This window comes from Asterias amurensis, chromosome 6, assembly GCF_032118995.1.
Source record: "Asterias amurensis chromosome 6, ASM3211899v1".
Classification (NCBI taxonomy): Eukaryota; Metazoa; Echinodermata; class Asteroidea; order Forcipulatida; family Asteriidae; genus Asterias; species Asterias amurensis.
In genome coordinates this window covers 18,672,073-18,692,094 of record NC_092653.1, presented here as the reverse complement: position 1 = coordinate 18,692,094, position 20,022 = coordinate 18,672,073, and the positions used below count along the sequence as shown (strand labels likewise).

General features: G+C 39.8%; 1 protein-coding gene across 1 annotated transcript; it reads right to left on the bottom strand.

Annotated features, from left to right (window-relative positions):
* Positions 1-4,603: 4,603 nt before the first annotated feature.
* On the bottom strand, positions 4,604-17,786 carry LOC139938934 (protein dispatched homolog 1-like). Its single transcript, XM_071934608.1, has 5 exons — positions 17,593-17,786; positions 12,449-12,614; positions 11,830-11,959; positions 10,426-10,657; positions 4,604-9,891 (listed from the first exon to the last, which is right to left on the bottom strand). Exons 2-5 carry the CDS (start codon positions 12,592-12,594, stop codon positions 7,256-7,258), a joined length of 3,144 nt encoding a protein of 1,047 aa, XP_071790709.1. The 5' UTR covers positions 12,595-12,614; positions 17,593-17,786; the 3' UTR covers positions 4,604-7,255.
* Between the last annotated feature and the right edge of the window lie 2,236 nt (positions 17,787-20,022).

Below are 20,022 nucleotides of genomic sequence, written 5' to 3'. Positions count from 1 at the left end.
TCACACGTGAGGCTCGTGGTTAACGCCAGAGACCTGCCTCAAGACTGGTAGTATATTGACCTTAGTTAATGTGACCTACCCTCATTTCACATAGAGATATACACAGTCAAATTCTATTGCGGACATGACAGCAGGGGCCAAATCTAAATGTGTACTAACTTCTGATAGCGCCCTCTTTTGATTCATCCTCCTACAGCCCATGTTAATTTCACAGGGGACCAAATCTCCGGCGCACAGAGTTTCCTGGGACACCGGTGTGGCGGTCTCGGAGCTCCGGCTCTCAGAGCTCCAGACGGTAGTATTACGTCATGCCGTGCCTGCGCACACCAAGCGAAAGTAGTCGATTTTAGCGCCGTGCCGAGTACACTCTCGTAGTAGACTTAGGGACAAGTCATTTATTGTCCCACGCAGGGAGAACTGCTGGTTGCGCAACTACTGCGCTGACCGACTCCAGGCAGCTCGTAGTAGTCGCTCAACCAGCAGTTCGCTGCAACTCGACTATCTCACCGCGTGAGACCATAAACGACTTGTCCACAAGTCTACTCTCGTAGCTGTCATGGCTGCGCCCATATCGTGTGGTGAACGAGTGGAGGGTATGCGACAGTATTGTGAAAAAAGTAATTACGTTTATAATAAGTATTTGAGGAGTGGGAATTACAAAGAAGGTTCTTCTGAAAGCCTGAAAAGGGTTTTGGGTTGCCCCTCAGAAAAGCACTCGTACGATAACAAAACAGGTCTCGAAGATTTATTCGTGGCGGTAGGGGGGGGGGACCGGGGACTCACGCCCGCAACGACAGCTTGCTACGTCATCCTGGAGAGCTTGGCACGCCAGAGATCTGAGACTGTGATTACTGCGTGCCGGAATCTCCGGTGACGTCACCCGGAGCTCTGAGACTGCCGGAGCGCTGAGGCCGCCACACCGGCACCCCCCCCCCCCCCCCGCCCCAACTTTCTTTGTTTAGACAGGAAAAAACGAACATGTTTTGCATCTTTTCAAGAAATGCCGAAAAGAACACGCCCAAAATTCAAAAAATAAAAAATAAAAGGGGGGTGTAGAAGGTAATGTTCGATTGATAGCCGTATCGTGGTTTGATTAACCTTTGCGTATTTACTTGATTCACGTCTTAGATCGCGATTATTCTTCTGCATCTCAGCAACGGAAAACGCCCCACATTATTCTTGCTTGACAAAAATAATGTCAAGTATGCCCCTAAATATCACGCACGAAAAAAGACCAGCGCGAGCAGAGGAGCCACGAAGCGCCTTTAGCAACTCGTTTTGGGGCCTTGTTTTCCTTTACTTTTCCCACGGATTTTGGTGGGAGAAATGTAATGAATGCACGAGCGTGATCGAGTCAATAAGAAGACGCAATACCATAGATGACACGCCGTGTGCAGTGCACGCCGCATGACCCACACACACATAATGGTTCACTAAAAAATCACATGCTGAGGGCAACACGCAGAAGGTGCATATTACATGAATAACTAATTAGATAAACGATTTGCTAAAGGCGCTTCGCGGCTTCGCCGATCGCGCTGGTCTTTTTTCGTGCGTGATACCTGGGGGTGCTGCCGCGTGCGCCTTGATTAAAGGCTGTAGCCCTGTCAGCCTTTTTAATACACTTTCGTATTATACTACGTGACGTCCTGGATATCAAGTTTAAGGTCCATTTCTGGGGCAGAACATTTGCAAAGCTTCATTCTCAAATCTTAATTGTTCCAATTAACCCGCAAGAAAGTTTGTGGGTGCCGAGTTTGCAGGTGCCGAGTTTGCAAGGTGCCGAAGTGACCGGTACCCGGGAAAAAATAACACTGAAAGGAAGTGTGCACCGTAGTGCATGCCATGAGCTATCATCACGCACTGAACTGTCGCGGAACCGTCGGGAATTTAGTCCTCCGATCACGGCCGACGCTCTGTTAAAAAGCAAAAATCCATCGAAAACTATTAACCAAATCGTCACCGTTTTCACGAAGGGACAATATTGTAAAAAATCAATAAAAACTCATTTTGATTTTTTTGGTGGTTTCGAATTAGTTTAACGGTATCTAAAAATTCTCTAATTTATAGACCTAAAAGTCGTTTAGTTTCTTAGATATGCTAAGATGGTGAAGGACAAAAACCTCAAGATCCTTGATTTGCGTTTTCACGAACAGACAGTTTCCTTTCTGTGCGTTAAAGACACGGCTGGCACAGCGCCAAAAACGAGTGCTCCGGTTTATACCTGTGACCTACATTGTTTTATGCGCGCGCGCCCCAAACGGGCACAAATGGCCACAACTTGTTTTTTCGTTTTCACGAACAGCCACTTTGTGTATTGCTCTAACGCGTGGAAATGTCCCCTTGCACAGCAAAAAAGTAGGAGATCCGGCTTTTGCGTTTTCACGAACAGCAACACGACGCGATGCACACAGACCACATTTTGTACAGTTTTCACGAAGAGGCACTTTTGTTAACTGAATAATTACTCAATAATTAAACCATTATAAACAGAATTAGAAACAGATTTGTATGATTTAGGATCTCTACTTTCCTGATATGTAAAAATTTCAAAGATTTAACATCGAAAAGTCTACGAACCAGTGATTTCAAAATTAGCTTAACTTCAAACGCGATGTTCTCCAAACATACATTTTGGGCTGCAGGGGACAAATTGTCCCTTCGTGAAAACGGTGACGAAATACAAACTAAACAAACCCTTATTAAACTTTACTTAAAGCCCAAAACATAATAAAAATGGCGCTGCACTTTCACCGACATGGACGCAGTTTCAGCCTGAGAATGAACACGGTGCGGGCGCTGGCCACGGTCAATTTCCTGGGGGCCCAAAGCTCCGCCCCATTGCGTCATGACCGCAACCGAAGGTCCGACAAATAATAATAATAATAATAATAATAGACCTTATCGCAAATACCAATGCGCAAGCGCAGGCTGTTGAATGAGGTGCATTGTGGGATATATATGAATCATAAAATTTTGCTACCAGCTAGACCACAATGCATCTAATTCCAAGCTTTACGCGCGCGCTCCAGTATTTGCGAAAAGGTCTATGGTCCGACATGCGCGTCCGCGTATATTGGCGCGCGCGGCAGAGTTGTGTGCAGAGAAAGGCATCGAGAGCCCCACGTGTTCTTGCTCACACAAGCTTCGTGGGGTGAGCTTACTGTATAGCGGTCTACTTATGAACTCTTATAACTAGTGATTTTGCCATTACACGTATTCCTAATATACAGATTCACATTCCATGGCAGCATATGTTTTTCTGCGGAGGGTTTTGGTCGTCATATTCTTCACAAAGCCGTCTTTTTCGTGATTTATTGCAGCTCCCAACGTTATACAAATTTTCGTTTTGACCTTATTCTCACAGTCTGCCGTGCGCGTACGCAACTGGCAAGTATAGTCTAGATTTTAACTAAATCACCGTGGCGGGCGCGTCATTCCAGGTTTGTTTATGTATATATCAGTTGTGATACACGATCAAAGTGTGGGCCTTTGGACAATACTGTTTACCGATGTTGTGCGATTGCTTTAACACAGTGACCGCAAAAATGGGGTAAAACACGGGGGGGGGGGGGAGGGGGGAGCACACGCGATGCGGGCTGGGCACTTTGACACGGGGGTGGAGGAGTACAATAAGCATAAGAATGTGCGTTGCGTATTACTGTGATACTGGAAGTTTTACGCAGTCAGATCCATTGTGGTTTAAAGGGAAGGTACACCTTTGATAATTGTCAAAGACCAGTCTTCGCAGTTGGTCTATCCCAACATAAGCATAAAATAACAAGCCTGCGAAAATGTGAGCTCAATTGGTCATCAGAGTTGCGAGAAAATTATAACAGAAAAAACACCCGTGTTGGACGAATTTGAGTGCTTTCAGATAGGAATAAAAGACTTCTAGCTAGTAGTCTTTTATTATTTTAGTGAGAAATTATCTCTTTCTCAAAATCTATATCTTCAGAGTGAGCCGTTTCTCACAATGTTGTATACCATCAACAGCTCGCTCGTTACAGGGTCAGTTTTTAAGTTAATATTTTGTTTTGAGTAATTACCAAACGTGTGCCTTCCCTTTAAGACAATAAAACTTGAGATAAAGTATTTATTGTATATTCTATCTTCTCGTTTGGCTCATAAGAAAGTTAAGAATTTAGCTTAAATTGGTTCAGTTGCGAAATTGACATGACGATGACGTCATTATTTCGAGACTATGATTTCCTTTGAAACCGTTATCGTACCAAATCACCCCATAAACTATTTTTAATTTCGTTCCGTCATTATTTTGTTATTACCGCGAACGTCACTCATAGTCATACGTAAACTAATTATGATTTAGCTATTAAACGATGCTGCCAAAACAACCCCATCAAATTCAGTGAACAGATCTACTCAAATTATTGAAAGAAATCCATTATGCACATCCTGCATATTGTTATGACCACCAACAGCAATAAATAACAACGCCATCAGGTCAAGAAGGCGTATTAGGGACAGGGAGCTTCCATACCGTGAGCTTTGTTATGAAATTGGTTGATGGAAAGATGTTCTAAAAGTAGAGAGATTCACACAAACATCGAAATAAATAGTCCACCAAAAGAGGGAAACTGGCTGCATGGGTAAACATTTTAATGAAAACACACTATTATTCAGCAAAATAAGTACCTACCATGAAGCTTGTAGTTGTATATCTTTGTGTATCATTTTCATGTACTTATTAACACACAACTACAGGGGATAATAAAATATTATATGTGTATTATAAGTACTATAAGTTAAAAATAAATTATAACAGTATTGGTTATCGATTGTTGAGGTGTGCTATCGACTTTTTAAGTTGGGCTTTCGATTACCATGTGGGACATCGGCCTTTAAAGGCGTGTTATCGATTATTAGAGATAATTTATGTGGTATCGATTATTAACCGTCTACAATCGACTTTTAGAGGTGGGATAGGCTATCGATTATCAAAGGTCAATGTTGCCTTGATACGTATTTAAGTTTGTACTGTATGAGGCCTATAAGACAATGCATGTATACAAAGGAACAAAGATGAAATACCGTGGGTTTTTCAATATTTGACAGAATTTCATTTTACTGTTACTATACTGACTAATTCACACATTCCACACAAGGTTTTGTGACCAATTATTTGCCACTGTCTGATTACAATTAGACTGCGAATGTCTATCAGCCACAATACAGAAGCGAATTAATGCACAAGAATTCACACAAATCATTAAACTACGCATAGAGACTTAGATATTGTTGAAAGTTGATTAGGCCTATAATTAAAAAATACCTTAAATTTAATTCAAGAGTAAAAACACAATTAATTAAAAAAGACCCATTGCACTTTGCGCAGCACGCATTACACACGTGTCTCCTGACCGCCATTTTGGGGGTAAAAATGTGCTGCCTCCATCTTGATCCATCCTCCCGCGTATCGAATAACAATACTGAATGCTAATAATCATATTGCAATCAAGAACCAGACTAGTTTGTTCATACAGCCTCGATTTGGTAACATTGACATCAATGACAGAAATTCAAGATGGCTGCAATGTGTAAAGGGTCTAAGCACGCGCTGATAGCCCGGATGTCCATATTCTCGCGAAAATTATTACATATCGAGGTCAACTTACATAGTATTTTAGTACTAAACGTGTTGTTTAGTATTGTTCATTGCACACATCAAGCTTACATAAAAACAAAACAAAGAATATAAGTACTTATAGTTCCAAACTATACTTTAAATATATTTTGTTATAGAGCGGAGCTGCACAATGAGCATCATAATAATCTTTACTTTTGGAACCTCTGAGCTGAACCAAAGTCAAAATTAACGCAATGTCGAACCATAACGTATAACTGTTCACACAACTTGTACAATACAAAGATTTAGTCAAACAAATATATAACTTTAATAAATACTACTGACATTTGTATTGTCTTTGTGTGCTTTTACAAAAGCGTGAGGCAACGACACATGTGCAATAATAATGATAAATACTTTGCATACACATTATTTAACACTTTATACATTCAATATATATACTATTTATAATTTGTATTTCATATATTTCTTGCTGCAATTGAGTAAATGTGGCAAGTATTTGGTAATGAAATAAAAACAAAACGGTGTCATCTTGAAAGATGGCTTGAACTACCAATAAATACATCAATAAATAACACAGAAAATACATATAATAATGGTCTTATCGTTGACTGAAGAGTTCAATAGTCAGCGGTTTTTATGTCTCTATATTTTTTGTTGAGTTGAAAGAGTTGCATCATCCATTAGGGCAAGGAATGTTTTGTTATAGGATTTGAGGCATTGCATGGTGAGGTATCAATATATATTTGGTTTGCGGTAACACCATGTGTGTATCTACTTGCCAGGTAGAGTTTGTTCTCAGAGTCATTCGTACTACCGCCGAGTAGATATCGGATGTTCGGGAGACTTCTCATTTCTGAAAAGAACTGTCCTCCTTTTTAAAGACACTGTGAACACTATTGGTAAATGTCAAAAACAGGTCTTCTTACTTGATGTATCTCAACATATGCATAAAATAACAAACCTGTGAAAATTTGAGCTCAATCGGTCGTCGAAGTTGTGAGATAATAGTGAAAGAAAAAACACAATTGTCCCACGAAGTTGTGTGCTTTCAGATGCTTGATTTCGAGACCTCAAACTCTAAATCTGAGGTCTCGAAATCAAATTCGCGAAAAAATTACTTCTTTCTCGTAAACTACATCACTTCAGAGGGAACCGTTTCGCACAATGTTTTATACCATCAACCTCCCCCAGTTACTATACCAAGTAATGTTTTATTCCAATGATTATTTTGAGTAATTACCAATAGTGTCCACTGCCTTTAACTACTACCGGGCGAAAGGTATAGAACATTGGCTGGGACTACTACTTTAGCTTATAGGATCGTAATTAATTGCACCACCGCGGAGTCAGTTCTTGAATCGGTCTCAACGTTTCGACAAGCTTGCTCTAGTCATCGTCAGGACCTTCCGCCCTGGTAATAGTTAAACAAAACAGAACAGTTCTTTTCACAACCGAGAAGTCTCCCGAACATCCGATAAATCTACTCCGCGGTAGTAGAGTAAGAAAGACAGTCCTCTAAGAACAAACTCTACCTGGCAAGTAGATACACATCACGTGTTACCGCAAACCAAATATTTATTAATATTTTGTCGTTAACTCAACCGCTAGTCGTCACATGAAGCAATGAAACAAATTAAACTAATGTTAAGTCATGTTGGTTTGACTGCCTTCATCTATCCCACTCGAGGGATTTCCTGTAATCCCACCATTTGCCATGAAAGGTTTTGAGTTTTCATTCTCATGTAACTCATGACTTTGACTGTTGACAGCAGCTTGTTGGACGATGGGCGTCTTGCGACAGAAAAGTCTGTGGATTGGAATCTGTGCAAAGTTGCCTTGTGGACCAATGACTCGACAAACAGAGAGAAAGAAAAAAGTAGCGTATACCCAACTAATAGTCATTACAAGCATGAGAAATGTACCCAACTGAACATAGGTTATGACCGTTGAGGGCATCATCATGGCGCCTGCAGCAAATGTGGATAGCGCAGCTACAGTTATGGCGGATCCAACACTCCTCAATGAATGTAATGTCCGCTCCAGTCTCAACTTTGACGGAGCTAAGCGGTATGCAACACCATAGTGGATGGTAAAATCAACTGATAGCCCAACCGCTAAAGACAAAATGGCAGATTCAAATATATTCAGACGCCAACCTAGAAGAACAAGGGTGCCGACAGTAACAGAGAAAGTGCCTGCTATGGATAACATAGCATAGAGGGATATCAGAATATTCCACGTGGTGAGAATAAGCATGACTGCCGCAAACAGAAGTGACAAACCCATAGATAAAGGTGCTCCCGTAGCCAAACTCTTCTGCAGGTTAAAAAAATATAACTGTGTTCCATCGTCTGATCCAGCAACTAGCCATCCGCCAGTTAACCCCACTGGCTTGCTTTCCAATCTCTCGTCAAACCAACTGTTTGCCTCGGTCCAAAATGTATCAATGTAGTTGAAATTCATTGAATTCTCTATGGAGCTGCTGTCTCTCATATATAAAGCCTTTATTGAACCGTCTCTGCTAAACAGAGGTCCGGGAGAAACATAGCCATCCAGACAACTTGGTGTGTCACACTCTGCTGCTGTTGTTAAACATGTTTCGAAGAGTTGAGAAGGATATGGGAAACTTGTTTGACCGCAGCAAGGAGTTGTTGCATCTATACAAGGAAATGACAAAACAAGTTTAATCATGTCCATCATTGCGCACAAGGAGCCCTCGTTGGGATTATAAAAACTTTGGTTTTTCAAACTTTGGCATAAATCTTGGAGCCAAATCTGTACATCGGGATGAGACATATTGAAATTTGGTTCCAGGTTTAACATCCCGTTATTATCAGGATCCCAATGGTCACCGTTGTCCTCGTCACGAACGCCAAATACTAAGGCAAGATAAAGTGGATTTTTTCTCTCGACATTAAAATCAAACTTTGGCTTATATTCGTTGTCGTATAACTCGAATAAGTCGGTGTCTCGAAATACTTGGAACTCCGCCCTGTTGGGTAGCTGCAACCTTGGGCTGATGAACACAACACAGAATGCACCAACACCGAGAGATGCAAATACAACGATCCACACATATCTTAATTTGATTACTATGATGGGTAGATAGTGTTCAAAGAACCCACGCCAAGCATCAGACAACATAGTGTGCACAGATACGAGCTTTTTCACACTACTCGGACAACGACAATTTGATGTAGAAGTCCAGTCCTGGAATCTTGAATAAATTACAACAGCAGCCGGCAACCAAGTCACTGTTAATATGAAATTAACAATGATAGCTGTACCACTGTAGACGCCAAAGCACCTCACAGCAGTGATGGAGCTAACGATGCTAGAATACAATGCTGAAGATGTAGTGAGGCTCGTCACTAACATAGTCAGCGAGGCATGCTGTAGGGTCTTCTTGAGGATGGTTTTAGTATGTGCCAATGGGTGAGCATTCTTAGTCTGACACCAAATGTCATAATACACAAACGTATCATCGGCACCTATGCCAATTATTAGAACAGCACTTGCTACATTTACGAACGGGAAAAAGGGTAGACTAAACAGTACGAGAAAGGCAAAATAAGCAATAAGCAAAGACATTAACATTCCTAAAACTGTTATAAAGGTGATGAACAGCGAGCCTGTGTAGACCCATATGATAAGTACTACCAAACCAGCTCCCAGCCCTATGTATAACGTATCTGAAAGGAGGAACTCTGCAAACAAACTAAATTTCAGATCAAAGCCAAGGGCAACCACAGCAGTCTTTCCGTCACTTAAGTGTTTATTCTGAAACACCGTTTTATACAAATCTACACTAACCCACCACCGCACTGGTAACGCCACAATGGTCATACTCAAATCATAGTTTCCCATCTTTGCATTTGTGGAAAAATCAGAGGTAACCAAGTAGTGGAACATTAAATATACTGCATGGTTATAAGCTGTGCATTCCGCGGGTACACTTGGGGGACATTCACCATCATACTTGCATTTGTGCAGCGACTTATCGAGATAATGGGGAGCACAATCAGTGAGTAAATGTTGAACACGTGTGACGTCACTTTCCCGGATATCGAGACAACTCGACCTGTTGTTCATCAGCGCTACGTAATTACCAAGAGACCGGCTATTGGCACACTCATCATTGTCTTTATAAAAACAACATTGGGCGTAGATGAACTTTTCGATATGAGTTTCATACACTGTGCATGTCGATATCAGGGATTGACGGGTAAACATGTCTTTCCCGCCGCCAACCAGTCCAAATACAACCCCTTCAAATATGTCTGAAAATAGAATAAATTAAAAAAGATTATTTATAAGAAATATGTATACTTTCTAATGCTATATCCATTTCAGCAATCGGGACCAATTTCATAGAGCAACAACTTTCCACTTAGCCGAAATCAGAGATGTGTAAGTTGCAAAATTAGAGGGTTCAGTTTTCATTGATTTAAGCGGTTGCTCGAGCACAACCTATGACGCAGTCACATGCATACAATAACAAACCTGTGACAGTTGGGCTCAATATTACTCATTGGTGTTACAAGAGAATAATGAAGACATTATTGAATTTAGTGTGTGCTTTCAGATGAATAATAACAGGCTTCAGGCCTAAAGTCTTTTATGATTATTTCTCAAAAACTACGAGGGAGCCGTTTCTCATAATGGTTTATACCATCAACATCTCTCCATTGCTCGTTACCAAGTTCGTTTTCATGCTTTCAAGTTTTTATACTAATCATTATTTTGACTAATTACCACAAGCATTGCTTAAACATCAAATCACAAGCAATCGAAGTTGTTTAAAAGTGCCTCACCTGATTCTTGACAAAATTGTATACCCGAAGTGCCGCCTTCTTGGACTGTGTCAACGTTTCGCCTCTTTCTTCCGAACCAGTCGTTGGTGGCGTCCCTGAATGCCATTCGGTCGTCTGACATGTTGCCAACGTAAATGCCTGAGCTGAGTTGGTTTGGCCCCGGGTTAACTTGGAGTAAGTTCCGATGCGAAACAATCCTGGCGCTTAAATCCGTACCACGTGCCCGGAAACCCTGAAGCACAATTAATATTAAAAAAGGTACTCAAAGCCTGTCATAATGAATGTTTTTTTTCTACTGCCAATTTCAAACTTGTCAAAGCAGTTGAATTAAAAGAGCTTGAAATATACCCGATGTTAAAACTACAAGAGCATAATAAATTATGAATAATTATTTACCATCAGAACAATGTTTGCGTATGCTCCTTCAAATGAACTTTCTGGGATGCTATATTTGGCGTAAAGTGAATGATTTGACACTCCTCTTCAAATACTAATCATGCACCTCGCTATCAATCACAATCTTAAGCCGACATTGTATTTATGTACTAAAGGGAAGGTATTGTTATCACTCTTAAAATTAATGGATAAAAACATTTTGCTATAAAAAGAAGCAGACAGCAGCTTTTCATAATTATTGATACAGAATTTTGAGAAATATTTTACTTCAAAGTAATGCGGTAGTGCAAGAGGATTACTGTGTTTATGCCCCCAAAATTGAATCTGAGGATACGCTTCTCAGATTGTGGTTTGCTAATATCAGGGATTATTTTTCCACATGCGCGGACACTATTTATTCGCTTAATAAATTTCGGCGATATTTCACAGGCCAACTATGTTTTTAGCTTACGTCTTTGTTTATCATTTAAATGTTGTTCAGTGATTTGTACACTCACTCTGAATGTTTTCCCATGTTATTGATAGAAACTAGGCCCAAAACGGTTTTGAAAAACTAGAAACATGGTTAATATTTGAAGATGTCAATACTGTTTAAAGGGAAGGTACACGTTTGGTAATTACTAAAACAAATATTAACTTAAAAACTGACTTGGTTACGAGCATTGGAGAGCTGTTGATAGTATAAAACATTGTGAGACGACTCCCTCTGAAGTAATGTAGTTTTTGAGAAAGAGGTAATTTCTCAATGAAATAATAAAATAATTCTAGCTACAAGTCTTTTATTCCTACATCTGAAAGCACACAAACTCGTCCAACAAGGGTGTTTTTTCCTTTCATAATTTTCTCGCAACTTCGATGACCGATTGAGCCCAAATTTCCACAGGCTTGTTATTTTATGCACATGATGGGATACACCAAATGAGAAGACTGGTCTTTGACAATATTACCAAACGTGTGCCTTCCCTTTAAAGAAATACGCAATGGGGAGCACGAAGGCCTATGACTTACTTTAGTGGGGTTACCGAAGTCGGGAATGTTGTAAAACAAGAATGCAACTGCGGAACAGATACCCGTCAGGGCGAGCACACCAATGATCATCCCAATAGCGACAGGCAGTTTGGCAAGCTGCCTCGAATACCTGTTAAAAAATGATTGATTTGAGAAACGGTATAAAATCATCCACAACTAATATTGCACGGGTACACTTTCGTCACAAAAGACATCGACACGAAATGAACAACACTATTTTGGTGTCAACCAAAACGACATCATTAAGACGAGCAAAGTATACTGTTCGAAACGTCGAGACCACAACGGCTCTTTTCAGAGCCAACACTTCCCTCAAAAGAGATCTTATACAATGGTTGTAACCGCAAAGGTTACTACTTCTTATTTTTCACACCATGCAAAGCTTCAAACACCATTTACTCTGATCGTTCTTCTTTTCTCCAGAAGACGGTCACAGCATACTGATCGAAACGTCGAGTTGAAACCAACGGTTCTTTTTTTCAGAACCACCCCAAATAAATTAGAGATTAACACAACGTGTTGTTACCGCAACCCTTTCTGTATTGGTGAGATGAGGAGATCGTAATGAGTAAAGGCTAGAGTTAATTGATTTAATTACCATGTTATAAAGACACACGTGTCATCATTTACTTCGTCGTCTTCTGTGGCACCACTTGTTGATGTACTTTGCTGTTCATCGTAATTGCCTTGCGGTGGATCAACAGATAATGGATTTACTGCTATTGTATTCGTTGCCATCGCCATGACTCAAAATTCTTAGAAATCTATTGAACAAAAAAGATAATTGCTATATAGATTGGATGGATTTTAAAGACAGTGGACACTCAAAACGAGTAATGGAGAGCTGTTTATACTACAAAACATTGTGAATGCGAGAAACAGCTCCTTCTGAAGTAACGTAGTTTTCGAGAAAGAATCAATTTTTATCGAATTTGATTTCGAGACTTCAGAATTAGATTTTAAGGGTCTCGAAATCAAGCATCTGAAAGCACACAACTTCGTGTGACAATGGTGTTTTTTCTTTCATTACTATATCGCAACTTCGACGATCAATTGAGCTCAAATTTTCACAGATTTGTTATGTTATGCATGCTGAGATTGAAAAGACTGGTCTTTGACAATTACCAATAGTGTCCAGTGTCCTTGATCTGAATGCCTGGACAAACATTTGTATCCAATATTCAAATACTTATTTCCCGAGCTCTGTTGCGTAGTGTTTGTAAATTTGAGCATGCCTAAATATTCCCCCCGCAAACACTGTATATTCAAAAAAAAAATTATATTTGAAGAACACAATTTCAGTAGAGAATACCTGAGGTTTTTGGAATCTTGTTGACGTCTTTAAAGGCAGTGGACACTATTTGTAATTACTCAAAATAATTATCGTCATAAAACCTTACTTGATTACGAGTAACGGGGAGGGGTTGATGGTATAAAACATTGTGAGAAACAGCTCCCTCTGAAGTGACGTAGTTTTCGAGAAAGAAGTAATTTTCCACGAATTTGATTTCGAGACCTCAAGTTTAGAATTTGAGGTCTCGAAATCAAGCATCAGAAAGCACACAACTTCGTGACACAAGGTTTTTTTTCTTTCGATATTATCTCGCAAAGTCGACGACCGATTGAGCTCAAATTTTCACAGGTTTGTTATTTTATGCATATGTTGAGATACACCAACTGTGACAATTACCAATAGTGTCCACTGTCTTTAAAACCATGACGTGAAAATTTAATTTCAAAAGGTAGTGCGTTTTTGATGAGTGTCGCCGAAGATCAAGCGAATATTGTCCACGCAGGAAGAATAATCTAACGAGCATAATCTGAGCAGCATTACCTTAGTCTATATCATACCCTCAAAAGAAACCTCTTTTGTGGTAGAATACTATGTTTCATAACTCAGAACATTCAAGTTCTTTGGGCTTTGTTTTGAGTTAAATGTGTTGTTTATCGAAAATACAGCCGATTGTCACAAAGCCGGGTTCTCCCAAGAACCAAAATCAAAACGAGAGAAAATTGCACACCACAAAATTACAAATAAAAGCAGGGTTTTGAGTGATGGCGTTTCACGCTAACTTATTTTTTTACATAATATCAGCACTTGGACCAATTTAAAGCCATTGGAAACTTTTGGTAAACAGTAATTGTTCAAGGCACACACTTTGTGTATCATAACTTCTATATAAAATAACAAACCTGTGAAAATTTAGGTTCAATCGGTCATCGGAGTCGGGAGAAAATAACGGGAAACCCACCCTTGTTTCCGCACGTTTCGCCATGTCATGACATGTGTTTAAAATAAATCCGTAATTCTCGATATCGAGAATTGATATTGTTTTAATGTTTTCTCAAAAAGTAAAGCATTTCATGGAATAATATTTAAAGAGAAGTCTTTCACCATTACCTTCTGTAAACCCTGTAAGTTATTTGTAAATCTGTGAACTTTTTTTTTCTGTACCGAAAGTGTCCAACGGCTTTAACAAAGGACAATAAAAATACGAATAAAATTACTAAAGGTGTCGCAAATCAGATTATCTTGATCCGCTTTCCTTCACTTAGATAAGGAGACCTCTGTCTAAGGTTTAGTTTTCAGTTCAAGAATGTTCTTTCAATGTCTTGACGACTAACTGCGTCCATGAATTTGCATTTGGTGTCCCCCACCAACTTCCTTGTGGTCCATCGGTACGAGTCTTCCCATGTATAGCTGTGTTTTTATCAGGGCATATGATCAATGTATGTCAACATTGGTCGCGCAATCAATCTATTGAATTGAGACCACGAAAATAATAAATGCGTCATATAGAAACTAAGTTTTTTTCAGGATACGCAAAGAAAAAATATGGGACTGGAAAGCACTCAATGTGCTTTAAAATTAGATTAAAATATGAAATTTATTTAAGAAATTATGACCAGTTGTTATCCATAAAATATCGCCCTAACCCATATATTACAATACTTGCTAGTTTATCAGCAAACAATAGTTTGTAATATTGCTGCCCTTGTTTTTGGTTGCTGTTGTCAGATGTTCATCCGAGACTTGACTGTGACTAATTTAAAACTGCAATGCTTTCCTGATAGGTTGACTCTTTGGTTGTGCAACTCAACTTTCACCTTAGTTTAATGTTTTTGTTTTGTATGTGCATTTCACCGGTTACTGCTTTTTATCGTATTAACTTCATTATTATTGTACCCTGTAAAGGGACCATAATTCATTATTTATACTGTCAGTGTATTTCTTTAGTGAGGAGATAAATAATGAGGCTTCATGCATAGAATGGGCGGGGAGGTGACAGGGATGCGAAGGAGCATGCAAGTATAGTGAAAGGTAGACTTGATTCACTCCCGTTCTCGTGCGAGAGGTCCGGCCGTCGATTTCACAAAACTCTTCCTAATAACTTAGGACTAATCTTAGGACTTATGACGAGTCTCGACCCTGCACTGTAGCATGCAGACCTTAAGATTAATCCTAGGTTAGGACGAGTTCCGAGTCCTAACTCGAGAAAAGACGAGTCCTAACTCTTTGTGAAATCGACGGCTGAGCATATACCCGCCGCCGTCAAAGTGTAGCTTGTGGTCGCGAGAATGGAACAGGTTGGGGAATGCAGAGCGACACAAAGCAATAGCAGAGATGCCAAGTCCAGAGGCCAGCTATGCGTGAGAATTTGCAAAGCTCAACCCCCCCCCCCACCCCCGGAAAAAAATGCCAGTTTTAGAAGGCCTTTCGAAATCGCCGCCCAACTACTTCTTCTTCTTTTAAAAAAAAAAAAAAAAAAATGCAGAATATTAATTGTGGACAAAAAAGTGTTCCAAAATGCATCAAAAACCTCTTCAGAATAATTATAACTCACTTGAGGTACACAAGAGATGTTGATGTGGAGGTACCATTGTGTCAGATTATTTCCCCACAAATAATAAAAAATCTACTAAAAATGATGTCCAAAATCCTCCGCTAGTGGAGCGCATTTAATGAATTTGCTAAACGAATCGGGAAAAAATTGTGCGCAGAAAAACGTTTTGCGCTCTGCCAAATTTAAGCTGAACCTGCTGGGAGAGCAAAAGCCTGCGCAATCTGCAATTTTGCGCTCTGTTTGTACGGCAGCTCAAGTTGATAGTTCTGATAAACCGCGGGCAATCTGAAGATTGTGCAAACTTTGTAGATTACGTTTTTTTTTTACACACACGAGCGCGATTAGGCAATGCATTGTCGTTAATTTTTTTTCCCCCGGTCTGGCCCCAATGCGTGAGAAAATGGTTGCTGTGCGTGTGAGCGTGAGACAGAGCCCAAATGCGTGAGTCTCACGCCTAATGCGTGAGACTTGGTAGGTCTGCAATAGTTTCCTGAGATTGTCACTGGATTGGGACTTGAGTCTAGTCTAACGTGAAAGGGAAAGGTAGCAGAAACGAAAGGGAGGGGGTGGGGGTTATAGAACGTGTTGTACAATGGGCAAAGCGTTGCAGGAAAATGAAACCACTGTACGGATACAAAAAATAGGTATTTGTGCCCATATTTACGCCACGCCAACCTAAGATTGTTTGGATCCAATATAAATGATTGTATGGATACAAACACTAACCTGTGAACATTTCATTGCAAAAGGTGGTCGCATTTTTGATGTATCGCCGAAAATCCGGAGTGGATATGATGTCCACGCAGAAAGAATTAGGCCTAAATCCGTGTCAGAGAAGTTACGTTTCTCAAAATTAAAATTTTTGGGAGGTAAGGGACACTATTTTCACTATAACAGAATAATAAAATAGGAAGTGAAATTATTAGGCAAAATGCTATACTATCGAAAGTCTGCTGTACGGCCATCAAGTTAGTTTTATTCACCATTGAAACAGTGACTAGCCAACGTACCAATCCCCTTGGTTCAATCAATGCAAGGAGAGAAGACAAGGAAGTAAGTTTTAAATAATATTTTTGAGGAAAACACAGAGAATTATTCAGGGGGAAACCCACGCAGTCAGGTACAGACTCAGTGAAAACCCAATCAACTTAATTTGACCCCGTGCGTGAACCGGGGCCCAGAGGTAGGCCCCCTTACGTGGTAAGCGAGCGCGCGATGAGCACCACGCCACATCCCCACCACGTCCAGTTTAAAATGTAAACTATACCACGTGGAATTTAGAATGAAAATAAAGCACATTTTTATTATTATGTAACAAATTGTTACAGTCATAACCTGCATAAAAACAAAATGAGTTATTGACTTACCTGTTAAGAATAGAGAGATACGAGGAGCAAGTGATGCTGGCTGAAATGTGGGCAAATAACATTGCCGGCGCTCTGATTATGCTAGAACATTTCAACACGCGTAGTAGTGGCTGAGTGGAGGCTAGGCATCATTAACATAATTGGCCTAGCGCCCGCAAGGTAGGTGCAGATGACGTTCCCCGTCATCTATGCAGGCCGCATGGCTCATGCAGAAGCAAAATTGAAATACTCACCATTGGAAAAATACTATTGCTGGACCACACATAAGAAACAATACTCTGTACAGCAACTGAGCAACGTACAAACAATCGACTGAACATGATTATGGCGTGATATAATTCCCAACACATGTTGAGCATAACATTATATGGATCATGTGGCGAACCCATAGAGCTATGGGCAAAGCTCGAGTGTGTGTCACCACGATGTTGAGGCACAGAGTGGATCATGACCCATGGTGTGGAATTTGATAATAAGTATCGTCGTATGTAATAACCGAATGCTCACACATGCACTGTCCCAACCCTTACCTTTAGAATCGTCAGACAACCATGACAACAAAATCGAACTCCTCATCCACTGTTGTTGCAGACAACTTCCTTGTATGCACACACACGGATGTCATGTGTTCTGCAGCGCTCTTTGCATGTGTGAGCATAGAGTAAGTGTGAGAGAGTCTGTCATATGAACATGTTTCTTAACAAACATCCAACGTCATAATATATCAGAGATCGACAGTGTTGTAGTTCCTCCAAAGCGGGCGGCCTTTGACATTACAGAGCAAGACATGAAACAACATTAAAAACACAGAATAGTATGGTGGCCCTGAAGGAACATCGCATGTTTGTTTAGGCCGACGTATAACTTACGCACATGCCCCTAAATTTTCACTATTTGTTCCCTTAAATCGCAAAAAACACGTCTGTCCTCGTTTTGTTTTATTTTTATTTTTTATTATATATATATATATATATATATTTTTTTTTTTTTTTGGGGGGGGGACACCAAAATTAATGGTTAGACTTGACTCAAGTCCCAATCCCGTGCCATCCATCCCCAGGAAACTACTGTTTTGTGATTCTCTGCATTCCAAAACCTGTCCCATTCTCGGGACCACATTTTGACGGCGAGCGAGCGCGCACTGTACGTATGCTACGGGGTTGTTTCATAGTAGTTGAGGTAATAGCTTAGGGACCTCTCACACGAGAATGGGACTTGAATCAAGTCTACCAAATGGTCGGTACGGTGTTTAGAAATTATTTTCCGTAAAAAAGTCCGAAGTCCCTTTTTTTCATAAGTGCCAGCTTTGTTTTTTGTTTACTGATCGAGAAATGTTAAGTTGAGTCGTATATATGGGAGGAAGATATTATCAGAACCCTAGAATAATACAAAAAAAGACTGTTCATCGTGAGTTGAAAAACGTCATGTTGAGACGGCCTTACTGAGAACAGAATAAAAATGAATCTCACGGTAAATAGACCACATCAAGTATAATGCGAAGCAATTATTAAAGGGACACACCGGCCCGAATTGGGCTATTTGAGCTACAAAATAGACTAAGATATGACTTCAGTGGTCTTCCAGGAATAAAGAAGAACAGTCCTTGAAAAAAATCATCAAATTTAACTGTTTTTGAGCATTTTAAGACAAAAACGAAGGTCGCGTGAGATTGTTCTAACCAAAAAGTGGTACAAACAATTCCGGGCTAGTTTTACTTCCAGCCGTCTAAAAGTAACTTACCAAACCAAATTTAAATTTAATTGACGAAAAAGATCATGTATTCAATTATCGCTACAAAATGTAGATAATGGTGAAAAATCTAACGTAAGATTCGCATTCAAAGAGTCCGTGTAACGGAAGCTTGTTATATGGCCCCACGGCGTGGAGCAACGGAACGTAAGCCTTGTGGGGCTAGCACGGTTTGGCAGCGGGAAGTTCAAGTTGTTGCTAGGTTTATTGTTTATTGTTTATATATAGGGTCAAGTTATGACAGATCCCAGTCACTTGTCAAATTGCTGCTTACCACTTTCTTTGTACTACTCGTCACTGTATAATTCATATTGTAAACTTGCGGGATCCAGAATTATTTATATTATAATATTAGTGTGTGATCGACAGATCTCTTATTGACTTCACATTCGGTATAAGATAAAAACCTGTTTGATTTGGTTCACGTATAGAAAGTGATTTTTGTTGTTCTATTTATTAAATAATAATTTCCCTGCTCTACGTGATATATCGGGCACCTCACGGAGGCCCGATTAGTAACTGTTCATATAGCACCTCCTTATTAAGGAGAGAGCCGAGGTCCAGTAGTTGTTAACGTTTATAAAGGGATTGCTATTAATTATCCACGTCACCATTTATTGTAAAAATTACTGCCAATTATTTGTTGTAAACTGTTGAGCGATTTGCGTGCATTTAAGGGCAAGTACTGCTCTTGGTTTAGACGCAATAAATCCTCTCTTTTTATTGTTCCAATTTAAATCTGTTTCCCTTGTCTATTATTCTTGCCCGAGTCCTCTGCCTTTAAATTAGGATATATTTTCCTCAAACGAACGTCCCACAGATTAATATTCAGCCGCTCGAATATTTATTTGTTTTATTAACAAACTTGCGACTTTTGGTCTTTACCAACTTTGACCAAAAGTTCTTGGTTTAAGATCGTTCCTTCCTAATTATACATCCGAAGGGAACAAACAAGAATATGTTTTCGCCACAATATCTTTAAATGGTTAAGAGATATCTCGAATTCATTTAGAGATATCTCTAAATGATTTAGAGATATCTCTAGATGAATAAGAGATATCTCTAAATGAATAAGAGATATCTCTAACTCATTCAGAGATAACTCTAAATCGGTTACGGTTTCGTCGATTCACAAAATACCATGCCTGTACAATCAAGTAAAATGGAGTTGCAATGAGTGGCTTTTAAGTTACCGTTGATGACAGTCTGCA

Coding starts and splice junctions, on each gene's coding strand:
- LOC139938934 (XM_071934608.1), bottom strand. CDS start 12,594: ATGGCGATGGCAACGAATACAATAGCAGTAAATCCATTATCTGTTGAT. Junction 11,960..12,448: donor ACGTGTGTCTTTATAACATG/GTAATTAAATCA, acceptor ATTTTTTAACAG/GTATTCGAGGCAGCTTGCCA. Junction 9,892..10,425: donor ACAATTTTGTCAAGAATCAG/GTGAGGCACTTT, acceptor TTCTATTTTCAG/ACATATTTGAAGGGGTTGTA.